This window comes from Lontra canadensis, unplaced genomic scaffold (genome assembly GCF_010015895.1).
Source record: "Lontra canadensis isolate GAN:19392208 unplaced genomic scaffold, GSC_riverotter_1.0 scaffold159, whole genome shotgun sequence".
Classification (NCBI taxonomy): Eukaryota; Metazoa; Chordata; class Mammalia; order Carnivora; family Mustelidae; genus Lontra; species Lontra canadensis.
In genome coordinates this window covers 635,800-663,372 of record NW_022631153.1, presented here as the reverse complement: position 1 = coordinate 663,372, position 27,573 = coordinate 635,800, and the positions used below count along the sequence as shown (strand labels likewise).

General features: G+C 35.7%; 2 protein-coding genes and 1 long non-coding RNA gene across 4 annotated transcripts in view; 1 reads left to right on the top strand and 2 right to left on the bottom strand.

The window, feature by feature from the left end:
* MTMR7 (myotubularin related protein 7) overlaps positions 1-5,095 on the top strand; it is a 109,253-nt gene extending 104,158 nt beyond the window's left edge. Inside the window, exons 13-14 of the mRNA XM_032844952.1 lie at positions 463-589; positions 4,087-5,095. Coding sequence (XP_032700843.1) covers positions 463-589; positions 4,087-4,449 — 490 coding nt within the window. The 3' untranslated portion in view covers positions 4,450-5,095. The remainder of the gene's footprint in view (positions 1-462; positions 590-4,086) is intronic.
* LOC116859567 lies at positions 576-23,879 on the bottom strand. 2 transcript variants are annotated; one of them, XR_004381188.1, is made up of 4 exons: positions 23,513-23,879; positions 21,701-21,792; positions 3,083-3,288; positions 576-727 (listed from the first exon to the last, which is right to left on the bottom strand). It is a non-coding gene; the product is annotated as an uncharacterized LOC116859567 (long non-coding RNA). The 2 variants fall into 2 exon arrangements; XR_004381187.1 differs by lacking the exons at positions 21,701-21,792; positions 23,513-23,879 and adding an exon at positions 4,176-4,270.
* A 233-nt stretch (positions 23,880-24,112) lies between these two features.
* The window catches only part of VPS37A (VPS37A subunit of ESCRT-I), a 53,057-nt gene continuing 49,596 nt past the window's right edge, over positions 24,113-27,573 (bottom strand). Inside the window, exons 11-12 of the mRNA XM_032844953.1 lie at positions 26,496-26,576; positions 24,113-24,925 (exon numbers count right to left, since the gene is read on the bottom strand). Of these exons, the coding sequence (XP_032700844.1) occupies positions 26,496-26,576 (81 nt within the window). The 3' untranslated portion in view covers positions 24,113-24,925. The remainder of the gene's footprint in view (positions 24,926-26,495; positions 26,577-27,573) is intronic.

Below are 27,573 nucleotides of genomic sequence, written 5' to 3'. Positions count from 1 at the left end.
GATAAAAAAGGGAAGATTTATTGCAAATGGAAACATCAATTTTTGGTGGTTGTGATAAACAAACAAACAAAAAGCCAAAACCCTCAAATCTACAAAGCTGAAAGAATCTAAATGTTAATATAATCACTAATTTTCCAAGTTTATTTCAAAACTAAGAGCTATTTTCTTAAAAAGAAAGAATATGTTAATATGTGCTACTTCATTCTACTTTAGAAAGATACAGGCCTTATTTCAGGACCATGTGTACAAGTAGACTCACCATGAATTTATCCTCTCAAAAGAAATTTACTGACCCAAGAAAAAGAGAGCATCAACATGAAATCATTACCTTAAGTATGAGCCCACCACTGGTAATTATTAGGACTTTGGGACTCTGGCATGACAGATACCTTAGAAGATTTGAGAGAGTGAACTTACAGACTGTGATATGATGGTACCCTAAAACTTTGCCATCTTTTACAGGTTCTGGAATGGGATGTACAACCGCTTTGAAAAGGGACTGCAGCCCCGACAGTCTGTTACGGATTACCTTATGGCAGTGAAGGAGGAGACCCAGCAGCTGGAGGAAGAACTAGAGGCCCTAGAAGAAGTAAGACACACTCGTTCTTGTTCGTCCCTTTTCTGTGCTTATTTCTTGATAACCACTGTTCCATGAACGTCTCTCATGACTCAGGATATGTGAAACGCAGCAGCATAGCCATTTCATATTTTTAGCTAAGTAGATAACCTGAACCAGAAACCCACCGGGTAAGCACCCAGATCACCAAAGCTCCAACCTAGGCACTTAGTACATTTTGACATCTGGCTTGGGGCTCCCTTACATGGTTTGCTGAACTAGTCAGTTATTCCTACAATGGGTCAGGTTTTATTCATTACTGTTATTTGAGCAAACTAAAATGAATTCCTTCTGGGGTGTACATAAAAAATGGGATTCAGAGTGAAAGAATAAAATCAGATAAATGCATGTATGGTAAAAATTTCTCTATGAATGGTAATAGCTGAGACCAACTTAGCAACAGCCTAATTTTTGGCTTTTCTAATTTCCCACTAATTGGCCAGGAAGGTTATAATATACACATTTTTGCTAATTATATAACTTTGTTTCCAGTGATACCACTGATTTAGATGCTCACTAAAACCACTTGGATTCTTTGCTTCATTCTGCTTCATTCCTCTCAAAAATTCATGGCGTCATCATGTCATTCACTTACTCAAGAATTGGCAACCAATTGCTGTGGTCCCGACCTGAACTCTCAATTGAGACTAAATACCAAAATAAGATGAACAGCCTTTTTTCCACACTCCTGAGATATGTAGTGTAGATTGGTAACATCTAATGAAATGAAAGTTGGCAAAATACCATAAGATACATTCCAACAAAGTCTACTCCTTTACCTAAGGGAGAGTCACTCCTAAGAATGATGGCCTGGGGGACACACACTATGGTTCAGGGACCCCACCAATAAAGACAGTCATGTAGAGGTAGCTGGTGAGGCTGACTTCTCTGGTTGCTCCCATAACATTACCAGGAAACATCACATTTCAAGATACAAGTATCACGGAAGAGCTTGGTCTAGGGTTGCTCACCCAAGTCCATACAGTGGCCAGATGGATAAAACAAATTCCGTCACTAGTGAACTGTTGGTTTTGAGAACTTTTGAAATCAAGCATATCTATTATAAATCTGCAAAGTAAAACAAACCATCTTTGGACTTATTTGGAGAGTTCTACCTTAAGTTTACATTACTGGAGAAATAGTTTTTGTGCATCAAAATCACCTCAAAAAAAAGAAAAAAAAAAAAATCCTACTGCCAGGGCTCTAAGCCCAGAGATTCTGATACAGAATCTTTCAAGCTCCACAATGATTGTGAGTTGTCACCAGGGCTGAGAGACCTTGAATTATAAATAACACACACAGACAAATGAAATGAAGCACAGTTTAGGTTTTTAGGATTCTGGAGCTCTGGTAAAAGCCTTTATGATTTTTGTCATTTTTAAGTCCACTCATGCCATCAGTAAGCCAGTTTTATTTACTCTTCCTGAAGATACCCAAGCTTTATGAAAAGCTTAGTATTCTCCTGGTCTATTCCAAAATTTTTTGTTAAAATACTAAAAATGAAAAAGAAAATTACTTAGAAAAACCTTAATTAAAAGACATTGGCTCTTTTTCCTTTATAACAAAGTCAAAACTCCTTAGCCTTGCATTTAAGATTTTCCCACAATTCAGTAATCAATTCCTTCAGCTTTATTCTCTATTATTGCCCTTGCTCAAATTTTTTTTCAATTTTTTTTTCTATTTTTTGTTTTATCAACATATAATGTATTATTTGTTTCAGGGATACAGGTTTGTGATTCTGGGTCTTATATAATACCTAGTGCTCATTTCAACATATACCCTCCCCATTGTCCATCACCCAGTTACCTTATCTCCCCTACCCTTTCCCTTCCAGCAGCCCTCACTTTTTTCCCTAAGATTAAGAGTCTCTTATGGTTTGTTTCCCTTTCTGGTTTCATCTTATTTTGTTTCTTCCTCTGCCTTTTCATTAATTACATGTATCAGTGAGATCATATGGTAATTGTCTTTCTCTGACTGACTTATTTCAGCTAGCATAACACCCTCTAGTTTCATCCACGTCATTGCTCTTGCTCAAATTTAACTGTTCTCTGCTTCTTGTACACAATGACCTCTTTTGTTTTTCTTCTTATTGTCCCTCCTTCCATAAATGCTCTAACCATCACCAGCACCTTCCAGTTTAATTCCCTCACAGTCCCGTTAAAATGCTTCTTCACTGGGACGCCTGGGTGGCTCAGTTGGTTAAGCAACTGCCTTCCGCTCAGGTCATGATCCCAGTGGGATCAAGCCCCGCATCAGGCTCCTTGCTCAGTAGGGAGTCTGCTTCTTCTTCTCCCTCTGTCTGATGCTCTGCCTACTTGCATTTTCTATCGCTTTGTCAAATAAATAAATAAAATCTTAAAAAAAAAAAATGCTCCTTCATCCCTGAAGCTTATTCGGATCTCTTCCCTCTAGCCATCCCACTCACCCTCTTAAACAACTATGACCTCTTGCAAGTTCTTACATTACCTGAACTCTGCCTCCATACTTCCAGGTCCTTATGGCTGGATCTGTATTATCTCCATTACTCATATTGCCCAGTACAATGCCCTTTGCACATAAGGAGAATGCTTTTGGAAGGAGTATGTAATACTTGATCTTTTAACACCTCCCTGGTTGATGGCAAAGGATGAAATCTGGTAAAATATATTTTGAGCAATCCAAATGTCCATCATCTGATGAAGAGAACAAAATGTGGATATTCATGCAATGTAGTAATATTTAATCATAAAAAGTAATGGAGTATTGATACATGCTACATCATGAATGAACCCCAAGAACATAAACTAAGGGAAATAAGCCAGACATAAAAGGACATATATTGTATGATTCCATTTATAGGAAATGTCCAGACTAGGCAAATCCATTTCTGTCCACAGACAGAAAGCGCCTCAGTGGTTGCCAGGACTGTGGGAAGGGGTAATAGGGAGTAACTACTAATGAATATGGGGTTTTCTTTGGGATGATAAAAGTATTTTGGAATTAGGTAGTAGTGAATTGTGTAACCTAGTGAATATATTAAAACCAATGAATTATATACTTTAGAAGGGGAGATTTATGGTAAGTGACTTATATCTTAATTTAAAAACTTAGATAATAAACACCTCATTCCTGATTTTTTAAAGAATTGTATTTTGAGTTCATAGGATGAAAATCATTACATAAAACCTTACAGTAGAGAAGGAAGAATGACTCCTGATTGCCAGGTGCTCTATATAGGTTTTTTTGGTTTGTTTTTTGCATTTTACAGAAAACCTATATACTAAGGCAGGTATTACCTTCCTTAATTAGAGATGAAGAAACCAAGTCTCAGAAAATCTAATTATTTTGTCCAAGGTCATAAAGCCTAGCTTTGAACCCATGTCCATTTAAATCCCATGTTCTTAACATTATATCCAGCTGGAAAGTAATAAATGCTAAATTATTTAAGATTTTTCCCTGAAAAAAAAAAATTTTTTTTTTTTTTTTTTTAGAGGCTGGAAAAAATTCAGAAAGTCCAGTTAAATCACCCTAAAGTGAAGAGTAAACAGAGTGAACCCAGCAAACACTCAGGGTTTTCTACCTCAGACAACAGCACAGCCAACACTCCCCAGGATTACAGTGGAAATATGAAATCCTTTCCATCCAGGAGTCCTTCACAAGGTGATGAAGATTCTGCTCTCATTCTAACCCAAGACAATTTGAAAAGCTCAGATCCAGATCTGTCAGCCAACAGTGATCAGGAGTCTGGGGTAGAGGATCTGAGCTGCCGGTCTCCAAGTGGTGGGGAGTGTGCACCAAGTGAAGACAGTGGAAAGGACCGTGACTCTGATGAAGCTGTGTTTCTCACTGCCTGAAGTTTCCCTGTGAAGACCCAAAATAAAGGACACACAAGAAACACTTTCCAAAAATAAGGGAGCAGTGCAATTTAAAATAAAAAATAATTCAAGAAATGGTACATGTCATTGAGAATTATAAAATGTAGCAACAAAAAGGGAAAAAAGTCCAGCTCTTAAGTTTCTTTAGATGTTGAAGAACAAGATGTAGCCATTTCTTTTATCAAACACATATAAAGGAAAAATTCCCTATTTAAAAAGTTGTTCTAGACTCAGAAAGTTCTGTTCAATACATAGTGCTGACCTCTTCCATCACCTGAGTCATCAGTAAAAATCCTTGTCACAGCACGCATCTGCTCAAAGTGCCCGGAGTTCCTTCTACCCTCACACCTGTTATCCTTAGTCTTTCCCCATATTTCACTTCCAGATATATATTTTGTTTTCTAAAACATCTGACATTGCCTTCCACCCCGTCTCTGTTATCAGTATTTCAAGTAACAGAGCACACTGTGGAAACGTACCCCTTTTGATTGGCAGATGTGTCTCTGTAACTGAGAAGTTTTGTAATTTCTTGAGCTTATCTTTCAGGTTTAATGATCACTTTAACTTTTCCTTAAATAATATATTTTGAATTGTTATTATAATCTTGTTTCCTTTTTTTCTGGAATCTCATCATTTAAAAAATGCTGAAACTTAAAATTCACTTCTTTAACACAAGTCTAATACCTAATAAAATAGAAGCAACATTTACTCTTTGGTTTTTAAAATATGAATTCAGACCATATTAAATATAACATTTGAAATTATAAATGTTATAAAATATAGCATTTTAAAATAACCTTTTATTACTACTTAGAGACCACATTAACAAGAGAGTGTGGGCCAACCACCAGCCTGATTCTTTTAGTATAACCAAGTTAGCAATGTCACATTGCAGTGAGGAAAAATACCAATAAAAAACTAGAGGGGCGCCTGGGTGGCTCAGTGGGTTAAAACCTCTGCCTTCGGCTCAGGTCATGATCCCAGAGTCCTGGGATCGAGCCCCACATCGGGCTCTCTGCTCAGCAGGGAGCCTGCTTCCTCCTCTCTCTCTGCCTGCCTCTCTGCGTACTTGTGATCTCTCTCTGTCAAATAAATAAAATCTTAAAAAAAAAAAAACTAGAGAATTTGGTTGTCCTAGCTATTTAATAATATTAATTTTATCACCTATCATTTTAGAAATTGCATAACTGGTTAATATGATTTAACATTAGTAACCAATACTGAAAGTTCTGAAAAGAGTTTGGTTATAAACTTTTGAAGAAACATAGTGGAGAAAGTTTGGACAGAGATAACATTTACAACTGCATGGTTTTTAATTATCAGTACATTCTAGAATGTAAAGGGCCACCTTTTATAATCTGCATCAATTTTTTTTCTTCTTTATAGATTAATGTATTTTAGACAGAGTGCACATGTGTAAGGGAGGAGTGGAGGGAGAGAATCCCAAGCAGACTCCCAACATGGGGCACAATCTCACAATCCTGAGACTATGACCTGCGCCAAAATCAAGAGTCAGATGCTCAAGTGACTGAGCCACCCAGGCGTTGCTACACATCAATATTATTAATAGGTAAAATCTATTAATAAGCTAATGTATTAAACTTTGCTGAAATGGGAATAAGGTAAGAGAGGGAAGAGGAGTAACATCACCAACATGGTGACAGGTTGTTTCTCACTTTGCTCACCTTCACAAGAAGATGACTAACAACTATTCATGGACAAGACACCACTGAGAGGATCCTAGTGCTCAGGAGTGAGGCTAAGGCCCCCCACAACACAACAGAGACCAAGACAGACTGCATTAGAAAGATAAGAGGTCAACATGCTGACCACGTTTCCCCTCCCCTAGGCTGCCTCACCACTGCATGGAGCTATCTCCATTGAGTTTATAGTTCCTCTAGTGGGGAGTGCCCATGGGTGACATCCAGCTCCCCTACCCTGACTCAATGTTGTAGGTTGCTTAGCTGGAGGCCCTACTCAGGTTTCACTCTACAAGGATTGCAGGGAAAGTATGGGGTTCAACCACTAGGAGCCTGAGACAGAGAAGGGGAGAGGGTCTTCCAACAGCCAACACTTGGGAGTTGGAAGACTGAATTCCCATGAGTATAGCCTAATAGTCCCAACCAGTGGTTTCATTCATCTGCAAGCCAAGTCAGTGGTACTATCTGGAGAATTTGGCCTGCCAAATTTGGGTCCCCAAAGAAGGAATTCTGCTGGCCCTGGTGCCTGGTCTTCTCATGCCCTGGCATAAGAGCTGAGCGACAGCTACCCTGCTGCAGATCATGGCTCCCAGCCCCTCCATCAGAAAATCTGTTCAGGAAAATTTGGGAGTTTTCTGAAGTAGGCTCTTGCCCACACAGTATCCAGAGGCCTAACCCTCTCCAGCCCTCATACCTACAAAGCATCACCTCCTGTGCCATCTGACAGGAAGAGCTGACAAAAACACCTGGAAGCTGTGTGACCCAGCAACTCTTAAGCCAAGAAGTAGGCGGGCAGAATTGATAGCATTAAGAGCAAATCAGTGGTTTTATTTGGCCAGGACACATGAGGCATGGGTTGGCTTGAATCAAGACCACAAAGCATTAACGGCCTTTGAGCTGCTTCTCCTGCTGCACCCAAACAGGGAAATGAGTTCATAGCCCCACATATTGCTCAACACAACCTTCAACCTACCCACACAGGAAACCTAACCAGAGCACACAGGAAACTGCATAGCCCATCCAAGAGTCTCATTTACAAGGCACTTGAATGGAGCACAACCTGTGGCTTTCCACATCTGTAAAGCAAAACTAGTGGCCTCATCTGACCAGGATATTCAGTGCACACTCTTGCCTGCATCAGGTCCCCAAACAAGCTAGGCAGGCATTGGGTCCCATCCTGCTGCCCTGCTAGGGCAGAGAGGCTAATTCATTGCCCTAAAGATTGCTAAATATAGTACCAGTCCCAGTCTTCTAGTAAGTCTCACCAGAGAATTCAGGAAATCACAAAGACCATACCACAGGCTGACTGGAGTAGGGAACCAAGTCAGCAGTGCTATCCAGCTAGTATCAGTCTTTGACATACCCCTGACCTCAGAGCATGAATAGTTTTGCCTTGTCCAAAAATAGACTCTAATAGGAGGCCTTACCTACCCAAGGATGTTATCAGCAGACATGTCCAGAAATCCAGACTGAGTTGATTAGTGAAGAATGTCTCTAACAAATCAAACATGCTAAGTCTGAAAGAGGAGACACCTTAATCAAATGTGCAGGTACCAACCTAAAGGAATCAAAGATCTTGTGAAAAATCAGGTAAGTACGATACCACCAAAGGAAATAAATGAAACTCTAGTAACTGACCCAAAAGAAATGGAGATCTATGAGTTGTCAGATAAATAACTCAGAATAATTCCCATAAAGAAGTTTAGTGAACTATAAAAATACACAGCTAAACAAAATTAGGAAAACAATACATGACCAAGAAATTCAACAAAGAAATAGAAATCATTAAAAATAAATCCACTCCAAATCCTAGAGCTGAAAAATATAATAACTGAATCGAAGAATACTATAGTTTCAAAAGCAGACTTAACCATGCAGAAGACCAAAGCAATGAACTGGAAGAAAATCAACTGAACTTATTCAGTAAAAGGAGCAATGAAAAAAAAATGAAAGAAAGTGAAGAGGGGCTACAGGAATTACAGGACACAATGAAAACAAGTAATATTTGCATTATGGGAATTCCAGGAGAAAAAGAAATGGAGAGAAAGTATATTTAAAGCAATAATGGCTGAAAACTTACCAAACCTGGGTAGAGAAATAGATACCCAGATCCAAGGGGCCCGAAAAACCTAAACAGGCTAAACTCAAATAGGGCTAAATCAAGACACTTTACAATTAAATGTCAACAGTCAAAGACAAATACTTTTGAAAGCAGTAAGAGAAAAGTGAGATTACAAAAAAGGGAACCCCAAATAAGGCTAAAGGTAGACCTCTCAACAGAAATTTTTCAGGTCTGAAATAATGGGACAACATATTCAAAATACGGGGAGAAAAAAAAGAAAAACCCAAAGTTTCAACCAAGAATTCTATACCCAGGGGCACCCACATGGCTTAGTCATTAGCGTCTGCCTTTGGCTCAGGTCATGATCTCAGGGTCCTGGGATCGAGCCCCACATCGGGCTCCTTGCTCAGTGGGAAGGCTGCTTCTCACTCTCCCACTCCCCAGCTTGTGTTCCTTCCCTCACTGTGTTTCTGTCAAATAAATAATTAAATTCTTAAAAAAAAAATGCTATATCCAGTGAAACTGTCTTTCAGAAATAAAGGAGGGATATACTTTGCCATACAGACAATAGCTGAGAGAGTTCATTACCACTAGATCTGCCTTACAAGAAATTCTAAAGGAGTTGAGTGAAAATAAAAGATCACTAGGTAACAGCAAAGAAACTTAAGAAGGCAGTATAAGGGGCACCTAGGGGGCTCAGTGGGTTAAAGCCTCTGCCTTCGGCTCAGGTCATCATATCAGGGTCCTGGGATTGAGCCCCACATTGGGCTCTCTGCTCAGCAGGGAGCCTGCTTCCCTTCCTCTCTCTCTGCCTGCCTCTCTGCCTACTTGTGATCTCTGTCTGTCAAATAAACAAAATCTTAAAAAAAAAAAAAAAGGCAGTGTAAAACTATTGGTAATGAGAAATAGTAAAAAATGGATTCTGTAATAGGGTAATGGTGCTGTGTTAGTCACTTAAGATTAGTTTAAAATTTAAAAACAAACAGTAAAAGTAACCATATCTTTAATAATCTGTTATTAACTACACAATAAGGAAAATGTAAATTGCAACATTAATTAACTAAAATGTGAGAAGTGTAAAGCTTAGGAATTCAATAAAAGTTGGTATTAGTTAAAAATAGGGTGTTAAATTTTAAGGTATTTATGTAAGCCTCATGGTAACTCAGGGAAAAAACCTTAGTAATTACACAAAAGAAGATGACAAAGTGGTCAAAGTATACTGATAATGATAAGACATCAAACCACAAAAACAATAGGATAAGACCAGGAACAATGGATCTACAAAACAAACATAAAACAACAAAATGGCAATAGCAAATCCTTATCCTTAATTACCTTAACTGTCAACAGATTAATTTCTCCAATATAAAGACAAAGCCTAAATGCATTAAAATAACAAGACTCAAATGATAATCTGTCTATAAGAGACCCACTTCAGACTTAAAGGCAGACCAAGAGTGAAGAAAGACATTTCAAGCAATTGGTAACCAAAAAGAAAGGCCAGGGTAGCTATACTTATATCACACTAAATAGACTTTAAAAATTGTAAAAAGCTGACAGCCTCTTCAATAATTGGTGTTGGGAAAATTGGACAGCCACATGCAGAAAAACGAAATTGTATCATTTCCTTACACCACACACGAAAATAGACTCAAAATGGATGAAGGACCTCAATGTGAGAAAGGAATCCATCAAAATCCTTGAGGAGAACACAGGCAGCAACCTCTTCGACCTCAGCCGCAGCAACATCTTCCTAGGAGCATTGCCATAGGCAAGCGAAGCAAGGGCAAAAATGAACTATTGGGATTTTATCAAGATCAAAAGCTTTTGCACAGCAAAGGAAACAGTTAACAAAACCAAAAGACAACTGACAGAATGGGAGAAGATATTTGCAAACGACAGATCAGATAAAGGGCTAGTGTCCAAAATCTATAAAGAACTTAGCAAACTCAACACCCAAAGAACAAATAATCCAATCAAGAAATGGGCAAAGACATGAACAGACATTTCTGCAAAGAAGACATCCAGATGGCCAAGAGACACATGAAAAAGTGCTCCATATCACTCGGCATCAGGGAAATACAAATCAAAACCACAATGAGATATCACCTCACACCAGTCAGAATGGCTAAAATTAACAAGTCAGGAAATGACAGATGCTGGCGAGGATGCGGAGAAAGGGGAACCCTCCTACACTGTTGGTGGGAATGCAAGCTGGTGCAACCACTCTGGAAAACAGCATGGAGGTTCCTCAAAATGTTGAAAATAGAACTACCCTATGACCCAGCAATTGCACTGCTGGGTATTTACCCTAAAGATACAAACGTAGTGATCCGAAGGGGCACGTGCACCCGAATGTTTATAGCAGCAATGTCTACAATAGCCAAACTATGGAAAGAACCTAGATGTCCATCAACAGACAAATGGATAAAGAAGATGGGGTTATATACACGATGGAATACTATGCAGCCATCAAAAGAAATGAAATCTTGCCATTTGCGACGACGTGGATGGAACTAGAGGGTATCATGCTTTGCGAAATAAGTCAATCGGAGAAAGACAACTATCATATGATCTCCCTGATATGAGAGAGGAGATGCAACATGGGGGGTTAAGGGGGTAGGAGAAGAGTAAATGAAACAAGATGGGATTGGAAGGTAGACAAACCATAAGTGACTCTTAATCTCACAAAACAAACTGAGGGTTGATGGGGGGAGGGGGGTTGGAAGAGAGGGGTGGGGTTATGGACATTGGCGGGGGGGGTATGTGCTATGGTGAGTGCTGTGAAGTGTGTAAACCTGGCGATTCACAGACCTGTACCCCTGGGGATAAAAATATATGTTTATAAAAAATAAAATAAAAAAAAATTATCCCACAATATCATATGTGCTAAAATGAGTTTAGGAGAAATTCAAGAGGTGATGCAATTTTAATATGTATTCTTATAATTAAAAGTTGATTTTAGGGAAAAAAAAATTGTAAAAAGCTGGTGTCTGGGTGGCTCAGTCCATTAAGCGTCCACCTTCGACTCAGGTCATGATCCCAGGGTCCTGAGATCAAGCCCCATGTCTGGCTCCTGGCTCAGCAGGAAGTCTGCTTCTCCCTCTGCCTCTGCCCCCTCCCCTGCTCTCTCTCTCTCTCTCTCTCAAATAAATACAATCTTTTAAAAAGTTGCAAAAAGAGACAAAGAAGTTCATTATATAAAAGATAAGGGGCTCAATACATGAAGATGACATAACAATTGTAAATATTTATGTACCCAATGTTAAAGTCAGAGCACATAAACACATAAAGCAAAAATGAACAGACCTAACAGGAGAAATAAACAATACAGTAATAGTTGGGGACTTTAATACTCTACTCAACAATGGTCAGATCATGTAGACATCAAATCAATAAGGAAAAAGCAGATTTGAATAACACTACAGACAAAATGGACTTAACAGTGATATATAGAACATTCTATATGGAGAGCAGAATACATTCTTCCCAGGTGTAAATGGAACATTTTCTAGGATAGAACATGTTACGACAAAAAACAATTCTTAGCAACTTCAAGAACACTGAAATCATACCAAGTATCTTCTCTGACCATAATGGTATGAAACTAGAAATCAGTAAAAAGGAAACTGCAGAAAAAAAACAAGTTAAAAAACACTCACCTGAAGATCCAAGGGATCAAAGAAGAAATTAAAGTGGAAATAAAGTATCCTGAGACAAATGACAATTGTGAGTACAGTAAAAGCAATTCAAAGAAGGAAGTTCATAGCAATAAACATCCCAGATAAATAATCTAACTCCAGGTCTTAAGAAATAGAAAAAGAATAACAAAGTGAACCCCAAGTTAGCATTAGGAAGGAAAAAGTTAAGATTACAGCAGAACTAAATGTAGGAGGTAAGAGGAAAGCAGTAGAAAACACTAACCAAACTAAGAGGTAGTTCTCTGAAAATATGTAATTGAGAAACTATTAAATGAGTCAAGGAAAAAAGAGGAACCAAATCAACAAAATCATAAATAAAACATGGAGATAATACAACAGATACTGAAGAAATACATAGACTCATAAAAGGCTACTATGAACAATTATATGCCAACAAACAGGAAAATGTGTAAGAAATAAAAAGTTCTTAGAAGCGTACAATTCACTGAAACAGAACTGAGAAGAAACAGTCTGAATTAGACTAATTACTGGTATGGAGACTTAATCAGCAATTAAAACTCTCCCAATGAAGAAAATTCCAAGACTGGATGTCTTCACTGGTAAGCTTTACCAAATATTTAAAGTAAAATTAACACTGATCCTTCTGAAATTCTTCCAAGAAATCAAACAGGTGACACTCCCAAAATCATTTTACAAGCCAACATCACCAATGATCAAAGCCAGAAAAAGATAACACCAGAAAAGAAAACTATGAACCAATATCCCCGATGACAGAATGCAAAAATTCTGAACAAAATATGAGCAAACAGACTTCAGCAGCTCATGAAAAGGATCATTTACAATGATCAAGGAAGGGTGATTTATGCCTGGGATGCAAGGATGACTCAACATGCGCCAATCAATGTGATACAGGACACTGACAGAATAAAAGAAAAAAAAAATCAATGATCATTGCAATAGATGGAGAAAAAGCATTTGAAAAAAATGCAACAACCTTAAAAATTCTTACCAATTACATATATAAGAAATGAATCTCAACATTACAAAGGCCATATATGAAAGCCTACATCTAACAAAATATTCAATGGTCAAAGGGTGAAACCTTTCCTTTAAGATAGGGAAGAGACATGTGTGCCCTCTCTCACCACTCATAGTCAACATTGTATTGGAAGTCCTGACAGAGCAATCAGGCAAGAAAGAAATAAAAGGCATCAGAAATGGAAATGAAGAAGTAAAATTGTCTCTATTTACACATGACATGATTTTATAAATAAGAGTCTTAAGGACTCCACCAAAAAAAATGTTAGATCTAATCAATGAATTCAGTAAAGTTGCAGGATACTCAATTAACATACAAAAATTTATACATTTTTATACAATAACAAATGACCTGAAAAAGAAATAAAGAACATAATCCCATTTACAATAGCATCAAAAGCAATGAAATACCGTGGAATAAATTTAACCAATGAAGTAAAAGATCTCTACTCTAAAAACTGTAATAAATTGATGAAAGAAACTGAGGAAGACACAAATACATGGAAAGGTATCTGTGTTCATGGACTGGAAAAATTCATGTTGTTAAAATGTCCATATTGCCAAAGCCATTTACAGATTCATGCAAATCCTTATCAAGATTCCTACAGAATTCCTATTTCTACAGAAGTAGAAAAAATTCCTAAAATTTATATGGAACAAAAAAGGACTCTGCATAACCAAAGACATCCTGACAAAAAAGAAAAATGCAGTAGGCATCAAACTTCCTAATTTCAAGCTATACTGTAAAGCTAGAGTTATAAAAGCAGACAAACAGATCAATGAACAGAACTGAGACCTCAGAAATAAACCCACACATATATGGTCAACTATTATTTGACAAGGGAGCAAGGAACACTCTGGAGAAAGACAGTCTCTTCAATGAATGGTGCTGGAGAAATTGGATATTCACATGTTAAAGATTGAAACTGTACACATATCTTACACCACTTACAAAAATTGAAATGGATTAAAGACTTAACTGTGAGACTTGAAAAAAATGAAATTCCTAAAATAAAAAAAGGAAAAAAGCTCCCTGACATGGGTCTTGGTCATAACTTTTTTTGGATGCAACACCTAAAACACAAACAACAAAATGAAAAATTAACAAATGGGATTACATCAAACTAAAAGTTTCTATTGCAAAACAATCAACAAAGTGAAAAGACAACCTATGAAATGGGAAAAAAATACTGCAAACTATCTGATAAGGAGTTATGGTCCAAAAAATATAAAGAACTTACATAAACTCAGAAAAAATAAAAATAGTCCAATTAAAAGACTTGACTAGATATTTCCCCAAAAAAGACACATGAAAGACAACTATTATATGAAAAATCTGCAGCTCAAAATGACTGACATATCACATCATGTCTGTTAGGTGGCCATCCTCAATATGACAAGATATAACAAATGCTGATAAGGATGTGGACGAAAGGAATGCTTGTGCACTATTGGTAGAGCTGTAAACTGGTGCAACCAGCACGAAAACAGGATGAAGGATCCTCAAAATATTAAAATAGAATAACCACACCTACCAGTACACCAGCAGCAGTTGAGGTCAGGACCCACAGCCTTCCAGGCCAAGGGTCACTCCTGCCAACCAGTGACTCTATAGGATTCACAGTCACCCCCTGCAACTACTCAGGCTAGGGGCCATCCCTGCCTACCACAGTGCCCACAGCATTTGTGGACCTACCACAAGAGGGAGCACACAGCCCACAGAGGTCTCAACCTTGGAGAACCTGGCTCTAGTGGCCAATGGAGATTGCATTTCTGGCCCTACAGGATATCCCCTACAAAAAGTTACTCCCTCAAGACTAGCAGACATAACTACCTAACACATAGAAAGAAACAAAAAGGGAAAGTGAGGAGACAGAATAATATGTTCCAAAGAAAACCTAGAATAAAACCTCAGAAAAAGAACAAAATGAAATGGAGATGGTTGACCCAACAAATAAAGAATTCAAAGTAATGGCCATAAAGATGCTTACCAAACTCAGAAGAACAATGAATGACAAGGTGAAAATTTCAACAAAGAAAAACTGTAAGAAAGTACCAATCTAAACTGAAGAGTAAAGTAACAGAAATGAAAACTACACTAAAGGGAATAAACAGCAGATTAGATGATAAAGAAGAATAAATCAACAATCTGGAAGACAGGATGGTGAAAACTACCCAAATTGAACAGGAGAAAAAAAAAAAAAAATTTAAATGATAGTCTAAGGAATCTCTGTGACATCAGGAATACTAACAATCACATTATAGGGCTCCCAGAAGGAAAAACAGAGAAGAGTAGAAACTATCTAAATAAATAATGGCTGAAAACTTCTCTAATCTGGGAAAGGAAACAGACATGCAGGTCCAGGAAGCAGAAGTCTCAAACAAAAGAAACCCAAAGAGATCCACAACAAGACACACATTCTAATTAAAAGGTCAAAAATTAAAGATAAAGAGAGGATCTTGGGGCGCCTGGTTAGTTGGTTGGTTAAGTTGGTTAAGCAACTGTCTTCGGCTCAGGTCACGATCCTGGAATCCCGGGATTGAGTCCTGCATCAGGCTCTCAGCTGTATGAGGAGTCTGCTTCTCCCTCTGACCCTCTCCCCTGTCATTCTCTCTCTCACTCTCTATCAAATAAATAAATAAAATCTTAAAAAAAAAAAAAAAGAGAGGATCTTAAAAGCAGCAAGAGAAAAGCAATTAGTTATATATAAAGGACACCCCCCCCAACAGAACTATCAGGTGATTTTTCAACAGAAACATTGCAGGTCAGAAGAAAGTGGCACAACATACTCAAACTGCTGAAAGAAAAAAATAAATAAACGCAAAGCCTACAATCAAGGATACTCTACCTGGCAAGGTTATCATTCATAATTGAAGGGAAAATAAAGAGTTTCCCAGACAAGAAAAAAACTAAATAATTTTTTAACTAAATAGTTTTTTAGTGATGGTTTTCCTTTATGCAGAAAAGGAAAGCCCATAACTAGAAGAAAATATATGAAAGAAAAAAATCTCACTGTAAAAACAAACATATAGTAAAGATAATGGATCAACCAGTTATATAGCATGAAGATTAAAAGACAAAAGAAGCAAAATTAATTATATCTACAACAATCATTTAAGGGATTTACAAAATAGAAAGATGTAAAGTACGACAGCAAAAACGTAAAATGTGGGACAGGGGAGTAAAAATGTATTATTCTTAGAATGTATTCTAACTTAAGCAATCACCAAATTAAGAAAGACTGCCATACACATAGGTTGTTATATATGAAACTTCTGGTAACAACAAACAAAAAAACTTATAATAAATACATAGCAAAAGAAAAGGAATGCAAGGGTAACACTAAAGAAAGTCACCAACACAAGGGAAGAGAGGAAGAATGAAATAGGGAATATAAAAACAACCAGAAAAATATTAAATGGCAATAAATTCATACCCATTAATAATTACTATAAATGTAAATGAACTAAATGTTCCAATCAAAAGACAAAGTCGCATTAGGCCACAAAACAAGTCTCAGTAAATTTAAGAAGACTGACATAATTTGAAGCACCCTTTCCAACCACAGAGGTATGAAACTAGAAATCAATTACAAGAAGAAAACCGGAAAAACCACAAACACATGGAGACTAAATAACATGCTATTAAATAATCAATGGGTCAATGAAGACATCAAAGCAGAAATTAAAAAACAAAGCAAAAAAACCTTGAGATAAATGAAAATGAAAATAAAACATTCCAAAATCTGAGACACAGCAAAAACAGTTCTAATGGGGGACGCCTGGGTGGCTCAGTTGGTTGAGCGGCTGCCTTCGGCTCAGGTCATGATCCCGGCATTCTGGGATGGAGTCCCACATCGGGCTCCCTGCTGAGCAGGGAGCCTGCTTCTCCCTCTGCCTCTGCCTGCCACTCTGTCTGCCCGTGCTGACTCTCTCTGACAAATAAATAAAATCTTTAAAAACAAAATAAAACAGTTCTAATGGGAAGTTTACAGTAATACAGGCCCACCTCAAGAAATAAGGAAAATCTCAAACAATCTAATCCTACATCTAAAGGAACTAAAAGAACAAACAAAACCCAAAGTTAGTAGAAGGAAAGAAACAGAAAAGTTCATGATAGAAATAACTGAAATAGAGACAAAACAAAAACAAAAAGGATCAATGAATCTAAAAGCTGATCCTTTGGAAGATAAACTTCAAAACATTTAGTAAGACTCATCAAAAAAAAAAAAAAAAAAGAGAGAGAGACAGGGCCCAATAAATAAAATCCGGAATAAAAGAGCAATATCAAAAAGACTACACTGAATAATTATATACAACATTTGAAAACCTACAAAAAATGGATAAATTCCTAGAAATACAGAAACTTCTGGAACTAAATCCAAAAGAAATAGAGAATCTGAACATACAAATTACTAGTAATGAAACTGAATCAGTAATCAAAAACTACCAACAAAGAAAAGTCCAAAAGCAGATGGCTTCACTGGTGAATTCTCTCAAATACACAGAATGCCTATCCTTGAACTCTTTCAAAAAAATGAATAGGAATAAATTCTTCCTAAGGTAATTCTGTAAGACCAGCATTACCTTGATATCTAAACTAGAAACAAACAACAACATAAAAAACAATAAGTTACAGGCCAATATCACTGATGAACATAGATGCAAAAATTCTCAACAATATATTAGCAAACTGAATTCAACAATGAATTGAAAGGATTGTCCTCCACAATCAAGTGGAACTTATTCTAGGGATACAAGGATGGTTCAACATTTGCAAATCTTTTAATGTGATAAACCACATCAACAAAACAAAGAATAAAGACCATATGATCATCTTAAAGATGCATAAAAAGAATATGACAAAGTTCAACATCCATTTATGATAAAGAGTCTCAACAAGGTTAGTATTGTAGAAATGTACCCCAATGTAATAAAGGCCACATATGACAAACTCAGAGCTAACATCATACTCAACAGTGAAAACCTGAAACCTTTTCTTCTAGGAGTAAGAACAAGACAAGGATATCTACTCTCACCACTTTTATTTAACATAGTGTGGGAAGAACTAGCCATAGCAATTAGCCATGAAAAAGAAATAAAAGGTATCCAAATTAGGAAGTAAACTGTCACTATTTGCAGGTGACATGATACCATGTATATAAAAACCCTAAAGCCTCCACAACAAAATATCAGAAATAAGAATTAATATAAAGGAATTCAGTAAAGTTGCAGGCTACAAAATCAATAAATAGAAATCTGTTGCATTTTTATACAGTAATAACTACTGGAAAGAGAAAATAAGAAAACAATCCCAATGACAATTATATTAACAAGAATAAAATACTTAGGAATAAATATTACCAAGGAGGTGAAAGACTGCTGTACAAAAAACTGTAAGACACTGAAGAAAGAAATTGAAGATGACACAAATAAATGGAAAAACATGCCATGCTTATGGATTGGAAAAATTAATAATTTTAAAATGTCCATACTACACAAAGCGATATACAGATTCAGTGCAATCCCTATCAAAATACCAATGGCATTTTTCACAGAACTAGAACAAATAACCCTAAAATTTGTATGGAATCACAAAAGAAACCAAATAGCCAACATTACCCTGAGACAGAACAAAGTTGGAGGTATCCTGTTGCCAAATATCAAACCACACTACAAAGCTACAGTAACCAAAACACTATAGTACTGGCACAAAAACAGACACATAGATCAATGGAACAGAATAGAGAGCCCAGAAATAAGCTTACACTTATATGGTCAATTGATATTTGACAAGTGGCAAAAACATACAATGGAGAAAATACAGTCTCTTTAATAAATGACAATGAGAGAACTGGGCAGCTACATGCAAAAGAATGAAGCCAGACCACTTTCTTATACCATAAACAGAAATAAAATAAGAAAGTACGAAAGACTTAAATGTATGCTAAAGATCAACAAAACTGGAAGAAAACAGAAGCATTAAGCTCTTTGACATTGGTTTTAGCAACATTTTGGGGGGGCTGTCTATCTTTTTAAACAAGTACAGCATAAGCAAAAATAAACAGGACTACATTAAACTAAAAAGCTTTTACACAGCAAAGGAAACCATCAACAGAACAAAAAAAACATCGTACTGAATGGGAGAAGGTATTTGCAAATGACATATCTGATTAGGGGTTAATATCCAAAATATACAAAAGAACTCATCCAACTCAATATCAAAAAATATATATAAATAAACAATTTTGATTAAAAATGGGTAAAGGACCTATAAAAGACAATTTTCCAAAGAAGACAGAGAGGTGATTAATAGGCATGGAAATATCTTAACACCAGGAACCACGGTGAAATGCAAATTAAGACCACACTGAAGTATCACTTTGTATCTGTCAGAATGGCTATTATCAAAAAGACAAGCTGGGTGCAGTGGATTAAGCCTCTGCCTTCGGCTCAGGTCATGATCTCAGGGTCCAGGGATCAAGTCCGGCATTGGGCTCTCTGCTTGGCAGGGAGCCTGCTTCCTCTTCTCTCTCTCTCTCTCTCTGCCTGCCTCTCTGCCTACTTGTGATCTCTCTCCATCAAATAAATAAAATCTTAAGGAAAAAAAAAAAAAAAGACAAGCAGTAAAATGTTGGTGAGGATGTGGAGAAAAGAGCTCTGGTGAACTATTGGTGGGAGGGTAAATTGGTACAGCCACTATGGAAAACAGTATGACATTTAAAATTAAAAATGAATCTACCATAAGATCCAGCAATTCCACTTCTATGTTTTTATCTGAAGAAAACAGACTAATTGGAAAAGACACATGCATCCCTTTATTATTTATATTAGCAAAGATACTGAAGCAACCTAAATATGCATGATATATGAAAGGATTAAAGTGATGTTTATGTGTGTGTGTATCTGTGTGTATGTATAAGTATGTGTACACAGATATACACACACAGTGGAATATTACTCAGCCATAAGAGAGTGAAATCCTGTCATTTATGACAACTAGGATAGACTGAGAGAGTATTATCCTAAGTGACATAAGTCAGACAAAAACTAATACTGTATGATTTTGGTTATATGTGTAATCTAAACAGCAAAAAACCCTGAACAAACAATACAGGAACACACTCAAAGATACAGAGAACAAACTGATGGTTGCAGAGCGGGAAGGAGGGGACAGACAAAATAGGTTAAGAGGATTAAGAGGTACAATTTTCCAATTATAAAATAAGACAGGAGATGTAATGTACAGCATAGGGAATACAGTAATATTGTAACAACTCTGTATAATGACAGATGGTAACTAGACTCACTGTAGTGATCACTTCATAATACATATAAACAAATCACTATGTATAGCTGAAACTTACACATTATTTCCTATCGATTATCTTCAATTAACAGAAGGACAACAAATTGTCCTTGAAAAAAAACTGAACTGCCATATGATCTAGTAATTCAATTTTGGAAATAGATCCAAAAGAAACAGAAACATGTAACTCCAAAAGGTATCTGCACCCCCACGTTCACAGCATTATTTCCAAGAGCCAAGACACAGAATCAAGCTAACTGTCCATTGATGGATGAATAAAGAAGCTGAATATATACACAATAAAATATTATTCAGCAATAAAGAACAAGGATATCCTGCCACTTATGACAATATGAATGGATCCTGTGGGCATTATTATGCTAAGTGAAATAAGCCAGAGAAAAGCAAAAATTGCATGCTCTCTCATGTGTGGAATCTAAAACAAAAAACAACAACTCATAGGAAAAGAGCTCAGATTTATGGCTACCAGAGGTGGCGGTATAGGGAGGAACTGGAGAAAGGTGGTGAAAAGCTACAGTCTTCCAGTTCCAAGAGAAGTAAGTACTGGGTTGTAACAGCATGAATGTAGCTAACACTGCTTCATGATATACCTTAAAGTTAAGACAGTTAATTAATCCTAATAATTCTCATAAGGAAAACAACTTTTGCCTTTTTTTTTTTTTCAGTTCATCTACTAAGTCAACTTACTGTGGTAATCATTTCAAAATATATACATTATGTTACATATCTTAAACTTACATAGTGATATATATCAACTGTGTATAATAAAACTGAGAAAAAAAGAGAAAGGTTAAGAAAGCTACATTGCTGAAATGTCCAGTATGAAAGGTTTGGAAGGGGTATAGTAATATATTTAAATAAATAAAATAATCCAGTATTCAGTTGACCCTTGAACAATACCAGTTTGAACTGCACAACTCCACATATATGCAGATTTTTTTTTCAATAAAGCACAGGAGTGTAAATATTTTCTTTTTATGATTTTAACATTTTCTTTTCTCTAGCTTTATTGTAAGAATACAGTATATAATATGTATAAAGAACAAAATGTGTAGTAATCAATATTTTATCAATAAGGCTTCCAGGCAACAGCAGGCTACTGGTGGTTAAGTTTTTGAGGAGTCAAAAATCGTAGATGGATTTTGTTTGTGCAGGTAGTCAACGCCCCAACCTCTGCATTGTTCAAAGATCAACTGTAACTATTTATGTGTTCATCATTTAAAAACAGAACAACTCTAATATGTTACAAATATGTAATATAAAAGTACTCTGTTAATGTAAATAAAACAAGTGTAATTCTTTGAGAATATAAAATTTGAGCACACTCTACTGAGGAATATTTGTTCATTTTCTGCAATTTATTGTATATTATAATACCTTATTAATAATATTTAGGATATAGTTGTAATGGGCTTTGCATTTTTATAACACAACTTACTATATGCCATTCTTGTAGTTATCAACTCTTAGAAACTTCTTTGCCTAATACTGAGGATGAGCTTTTAATTTCTTCCATTTGGCAGTTTTTATCTATAAAAATAGAGAATTAAAAATTTTTTTAAAATGACACAGTAAATATATGAAACAAAAGTATGCATTTATTTTGAAATACAAGTAGTATAAATATTTGATATTTTTAAATGTCTTTAATGGATGTCTTTCACATCAGACACAAACTTTTTTCAGCCTCCCCAAACATTTTACAGGATATTATATAATATGTTCATTTAGACTACTTACTAAAAGTTAATCTAACACTAATATTTATATAAAAAGTTACATTTATTGCATATCAAAACTTTGTTATACTTTCACAGGGTCTTGAAAGAGCATGGCTAATCCAAAAGACTAAAATCTCTAATAGCACATTTTCATTTTAAGTCAAACATCAATCAGAAAGTGTTTTATTTAGGGCACCTGTTTTAAGGCATAGGTAATAAAGTATTGTAAAACTGACAAGGCAGATTACTTCCCAACTAGTAATATTTAGAGCTCAAGTGACTTGTTATTTAGTGATACTCAGGAAAATTTAATGATTGGAAGTAGGTAAGAACTTTGACGATGGTTCAGCAATCCACAAAGGAACTCTTTTAAAAATAAAGTTAGGTGAGGATAAGGGAGACCTTGGCATATGGTTTTACTCTTTAAGTTAAAAAAGTTTACTTTCTTCCCCTAAAAATGAATTCTAATTTTCATTGAAATTCCTTCAATTTAAGCAAATATAATTTATGATCAACCTTACCTGTCAACCAAGCTCTATGCCAATATAAATTTCCTACTCTTGTTTACTCCTAGAAAACCTTCCAACTTTGAAATAGATATCTTTACTATACATCCTATTTTAGACAACTTTCTTCTCTTTGAGATATTTAGCATTTAAATTTCTACCTATGACAAACCTCTATTCTGAATAATAACTCCTAAGCTTTTCTCAAATTTCTGATTTCCATCTGGTTTTCTCTTATATGTTAAAGTAAATCAGAACTTCTGCCTTCGCAGGCCTTTTTCCCCGAACTGTGGCATGACTTCTCCAAATAACCAATTTTTAGAAAAACAACATAGCCATAAAATTACCCAAAAAGTCATTCACTTTTTCTATTGCAGTAGAAACCCAAATTCACAGAGAATTATTCAAATGCAGACATTTTCTGTCTTGGACAACTTATACAACCTATATCTGAACTAAACTGTCTGCTGGTTAAATGCAGATATTCATGATCAAATCCCTCACTTTAATGACTAGGTTGTATGGAAGTTGCCTAATAAATTAATTTTGGAAGGAGGAAGCAAGCTATGTTAACTGGTATAGAACAAAACTAGGACAGTTTGGTTTAAAGAATAAAGAATATTGAGATGAATTACATGATTATGGGGAGGAAATTTACTATGTAAGAAAATGTGGGTTGTTTGGGGGCTTTGCTTGATTTTGTGTATAGGGAAGGTTAGATGAAGCACCTAAACCATGTTTGAGTTACTGTATAGTATTTCCACAGTACCTTATTCTGAATAGGTGTTTAATAAAATTAGCAGATCAAATGAATTAATGTCCCTTTAACGGCTGTGATCTGCTGGTCTCTTGTTATAGGTTCTACAGTTTCTAAGAAAGCTACCTGATTGTTTGCAAAAGACTGGGGCTATTATGTCCTCCACTGCAGTGATTGCTGGGAAAACTAGAAGTTCTGCTGGTCTGTGCAATAAGGAAAGGTTTCTGAATACCCAGAAGACCCTGTCACAAATTTAAAATACTTACCTCAGTTATTTCATCCACAAGTCTATAAAAATCATGTCTGGTCATTTTAAAGATTAAACAACATGCCCTTAGCACAGCGCCAGTGAGACAGGCAATTAATGAAAGTTAATATCTTTATTCCAATTATATATTTATAGTCCATATGAATACTTGGTCTTCCACAAAGACAGATTATTATTTTTCAAGTCTAAGAAAATAATTCTGTTTTTCCTAAAGTTCTATTGCCAAGAACGTGTACAGAAAGAAAAAGAATGAAAAATAAAACAAAACCATAGTACTATATGCTGGCATTTGGAGTAACAATACATATTGGGAAGGAAATTTAAATAAAAATATGCATTAAGTTGTTCTGTGATTTAGACATGGCCAAGCCTCAGATACATATAGTTACAGATTTTCTCCTTTATTAGCTTTTACAGCTATGCATAAAATGTGTTCATTCTGTAACACTGTATAGAAGCAAATTACAACTTAAAGAGCTTCAATAAACTTAATTAAAAACTAGACTGCCTAAAAGTTAAATATTAATTTCATTACTAAACCTGTTCTTAGGAAAAGCTAGCTCACAGTAAAGTTAAAAAAAAAAAAATCAGACTTCTGTGTCTAGATTTACTATTTATTAACAAAAAGATAGTTTTTAACATTAGGAATTTAGAAAGTATATCATTATCCAATCACAAACCTATCAGATACTTATATAAAAAAATCAGTATGAAAGTTTATGTTGGACTAGATGAAGTAGAAGGCAATTTTTTTCTATTAGGTAAAATAATTATTTAACTATATTGCTTCTTAAGTGTACCCTTAATTTTAAAAATTAAATATATGAGCTGATGTATTATCTTGATTTACTGTGTATTAAAAGTTACTTTCTTGAGATGGCACATTAGTAGGTTTGGTATTTCCTGACACTATGAATATTTAAAAACAAATGTTTTTGAAAGTTTCATCATCTGGAAAGAAGAAAAAATAAGGGTTTCTACAGTTGAAAATAGTAATTTTTCAAAAAGGTTGAGAGGAAAAATATCTAAACAAACCATTTTTGATAAAGAAATTAGGCAGTTTCAAATTAAAAATATAAATTTAAATGAAGCAATTTTATAAAATATTGAAAATAGCTAAAATTACATGCATAGGTACTTAACAGAGGAATAGCGATAGAACTTAAATATGATAGGACTGATCAACAATAAATAAACATTTATAGTGCAAATCGTGCAGAAAAATTTCTCAAAGCAAAGACCACAGCAATCATTCTGATCTGTACAAAATCAGTCTCAGTTCTGCATACGATCTATACAGGATATCTATGAATTCAGCCACTGTGATGAAATGCCAATTTGCAAATCATACATAAAAATGTGCTTAGTCTTGTGTCATTTCTGTCTTGGCAGTTTATGTTTTCAGGAAAATCTGAAAAGAAAAGAACATAAAAAAGCCCTAAGATTTAAATTAAGATGATAAATTTTCATCTCTTTACATTCCCTTCCAATTAAGATCTACCTATAAGAAGATAACTTGGAAAAAGGAGGTAGGGAAAGGATTCTAGCATGTTCGTATAAATAATTACTCAATGCCGAGTTTCTTCTTATGCCTTGATATTAAAAATCAACCCTTACCCAAGGGGATTGACAGTCTCATTTGTCAAACAAACAAACAAAAAAAACAATTCAATGTTGGCAGTAATGTTATGTACAACTAGATTAAGGAAAGGGGCAGATGAGTCTGAGGTAGAGATGAGAAATTCCTGCCACTTCCCTCCTTAGAAATGCTCCCTTCGCAGAGTCTACTCCTTCAGCCCATTTGCAAGAACAAAGGGCCACATGACACTGATCTCCAGGCTAAACTGCTGTTGGGCCAGTCTCTCTCCTGGGGATTTGCAATGAAACCCTTGCTCATCTCCGTGGGCTACCTGAACTGTCATAATGTGATCAGGCCTGCAGGCAGCCACGGTGGAGCACATGCGAGCAGAGCTAAGAAAGGAGATCTGAAGAGCAAGTTGGGAAGCACAAGAGAGTGAGAGGCAGGCAAGAACAGAGACGCAGGAAAGAGAAACAGGCAGCTTTGGCAAGGGTGTGAGAAGTTTTTATGGTCTTCCAGAGTGTTTTCACTCAGTGACTGAGTTGTCCTTTGTGCATTTTGACTCTATCTCTGCATTGTTCAATAATACAAACTTTTACTTAAATTTGCTGGGGTGGGAACTAGTTTTCACAGCCAAATCACTCCTAAAACTACAGAGATGGAGAGGAAAAGGAAAAGTGTCTTGAGATCGATAAAGGCGTGACCAAAGATAAAATGATAGGAGAAAGAACATGAAATGGAAAACTTAAGGGGAAAATGGAAAATTGAAGTGGGTGCTCTCAAATATACTCCAGATTATAGAAGGCTCAAAACCAGAGAGAAATTTAACAGTGATCTACTACTGCTAAGATCTCATTGTAAGTTCTGCAGCAGAGAAATTATACCACAGGGTGGTATTTGAGGAAGTTCGTTCTGTCAGTGCTGTGTAGGAAGGAGAAACACTACATTCTGGCAACTGGCAAGACAATTACTGGAATACTCCTGGTGTGAGATGGAAAAGCGACAGACTGGAAGTTCATTTTAAAGGAAGAAATGACAAAGGAGACTAGTGAGAAATACGTCAACTAAGTGATATGGTATACACCACATACGAGCTAAGAGACAGGAATGAATTATAGTTTACAATTCTACAGAACTATCCAACACTGAAAAAAAAAACCCAACATTTCATTTAAGCTGACATCATAGTGATAAAACATCCAAAAGATTTCTACTTGTTAAATGCTAATGTATATAAAATTATGCTTAATGTATAATACAAAGCATTTTATATATCCTCTAACAGAAGTTATGACAGAATTATGCTTAAAGCTGACTAAACAAGCACTGGTAAAAAGACTTCAATTATAAAAGAACAGTCATGCAATAGCCTCTGACTTAAACTTTCTGGGAGACAATTTACCTATAGTGGGGTGTGAAATTGGCTGTGCATTGCTATTGCCTGTTGAAGTTTCTCTTCCTTGGCTCTTCTACAGTGGCAGATCTAGAAGATAAATGATTTAAAATACCAGTCACTTCTCCAATGATTTAACTACTGCTTCTTAAATTATAACAGAACTTGAAGTAAGAATCCTTTAACCTGCTGACATTTTTAACTTTTGAATGTTTAAAGTAGCTCAGAATTTAAGAATCCCCACCCCCGCAAACATGGAATTGTATTTGGAAGATAACCTTTGCCTGTGAACTTCTAGAATGTTAAAACAAACCTTGACCCATTATATCAATTCTCTGATTGTAGAATTTCAAGCATCTGTGTTTTAAAAATAAAAAAGAAAAGAATCCTACTGTTGTTAGCTAGGAAGCTTAGTAAATAAAAGCTTCAAGGTATAGTACCACAAAAGAATGAACCAGAGATCAATGCCTTACTAATGCTATAACTAGTCTTTAACGTCCCTAAACTTCAATTTTTCTCTTATGGAAAACGGGGATAATAAAATCTGCCCACTTTCCTTAACAGGATATGCATATACATAGCACACATTTTACGAAGTTTAATAACAAAAGGTTAATTTTCAAATGTGATGTTTCAGAGAAATTAGGTAAATATTTAGAATTTTATCAAAGGGCAAAATACTATTAAATAAACTTTCTTAATTTTTGGAAATCAGAACAAACAGAAACTATTGCAGAACATTATATTATTATATTGCAAATTTAATTGCAAGTTTAATAACAAAAGGTTAATTTTCAAATGTGATGTTTCAGAGAAATTAGGTAAATATTTAGAATTTTATCAAAGGGCAAAATACTATTAAATAGACTTTCTTAATTTTTGGAAATCAGAACAGAACAGAAACTATTGCAGAACATTATATTATTATATTGCAAATATTATATTGCAAATTTTAAAATTTATAGATTCTGGGGCGCCTGGGTGGCTCAGTGGGTTAAAGCCTCTGCCTTCGGCTCAGGTCATGATCTCAGGGTCCTGGGATCGAGCCCCGCATCGGGCTCTCTGCTCAGCAGGGAGCCTGCTTCCT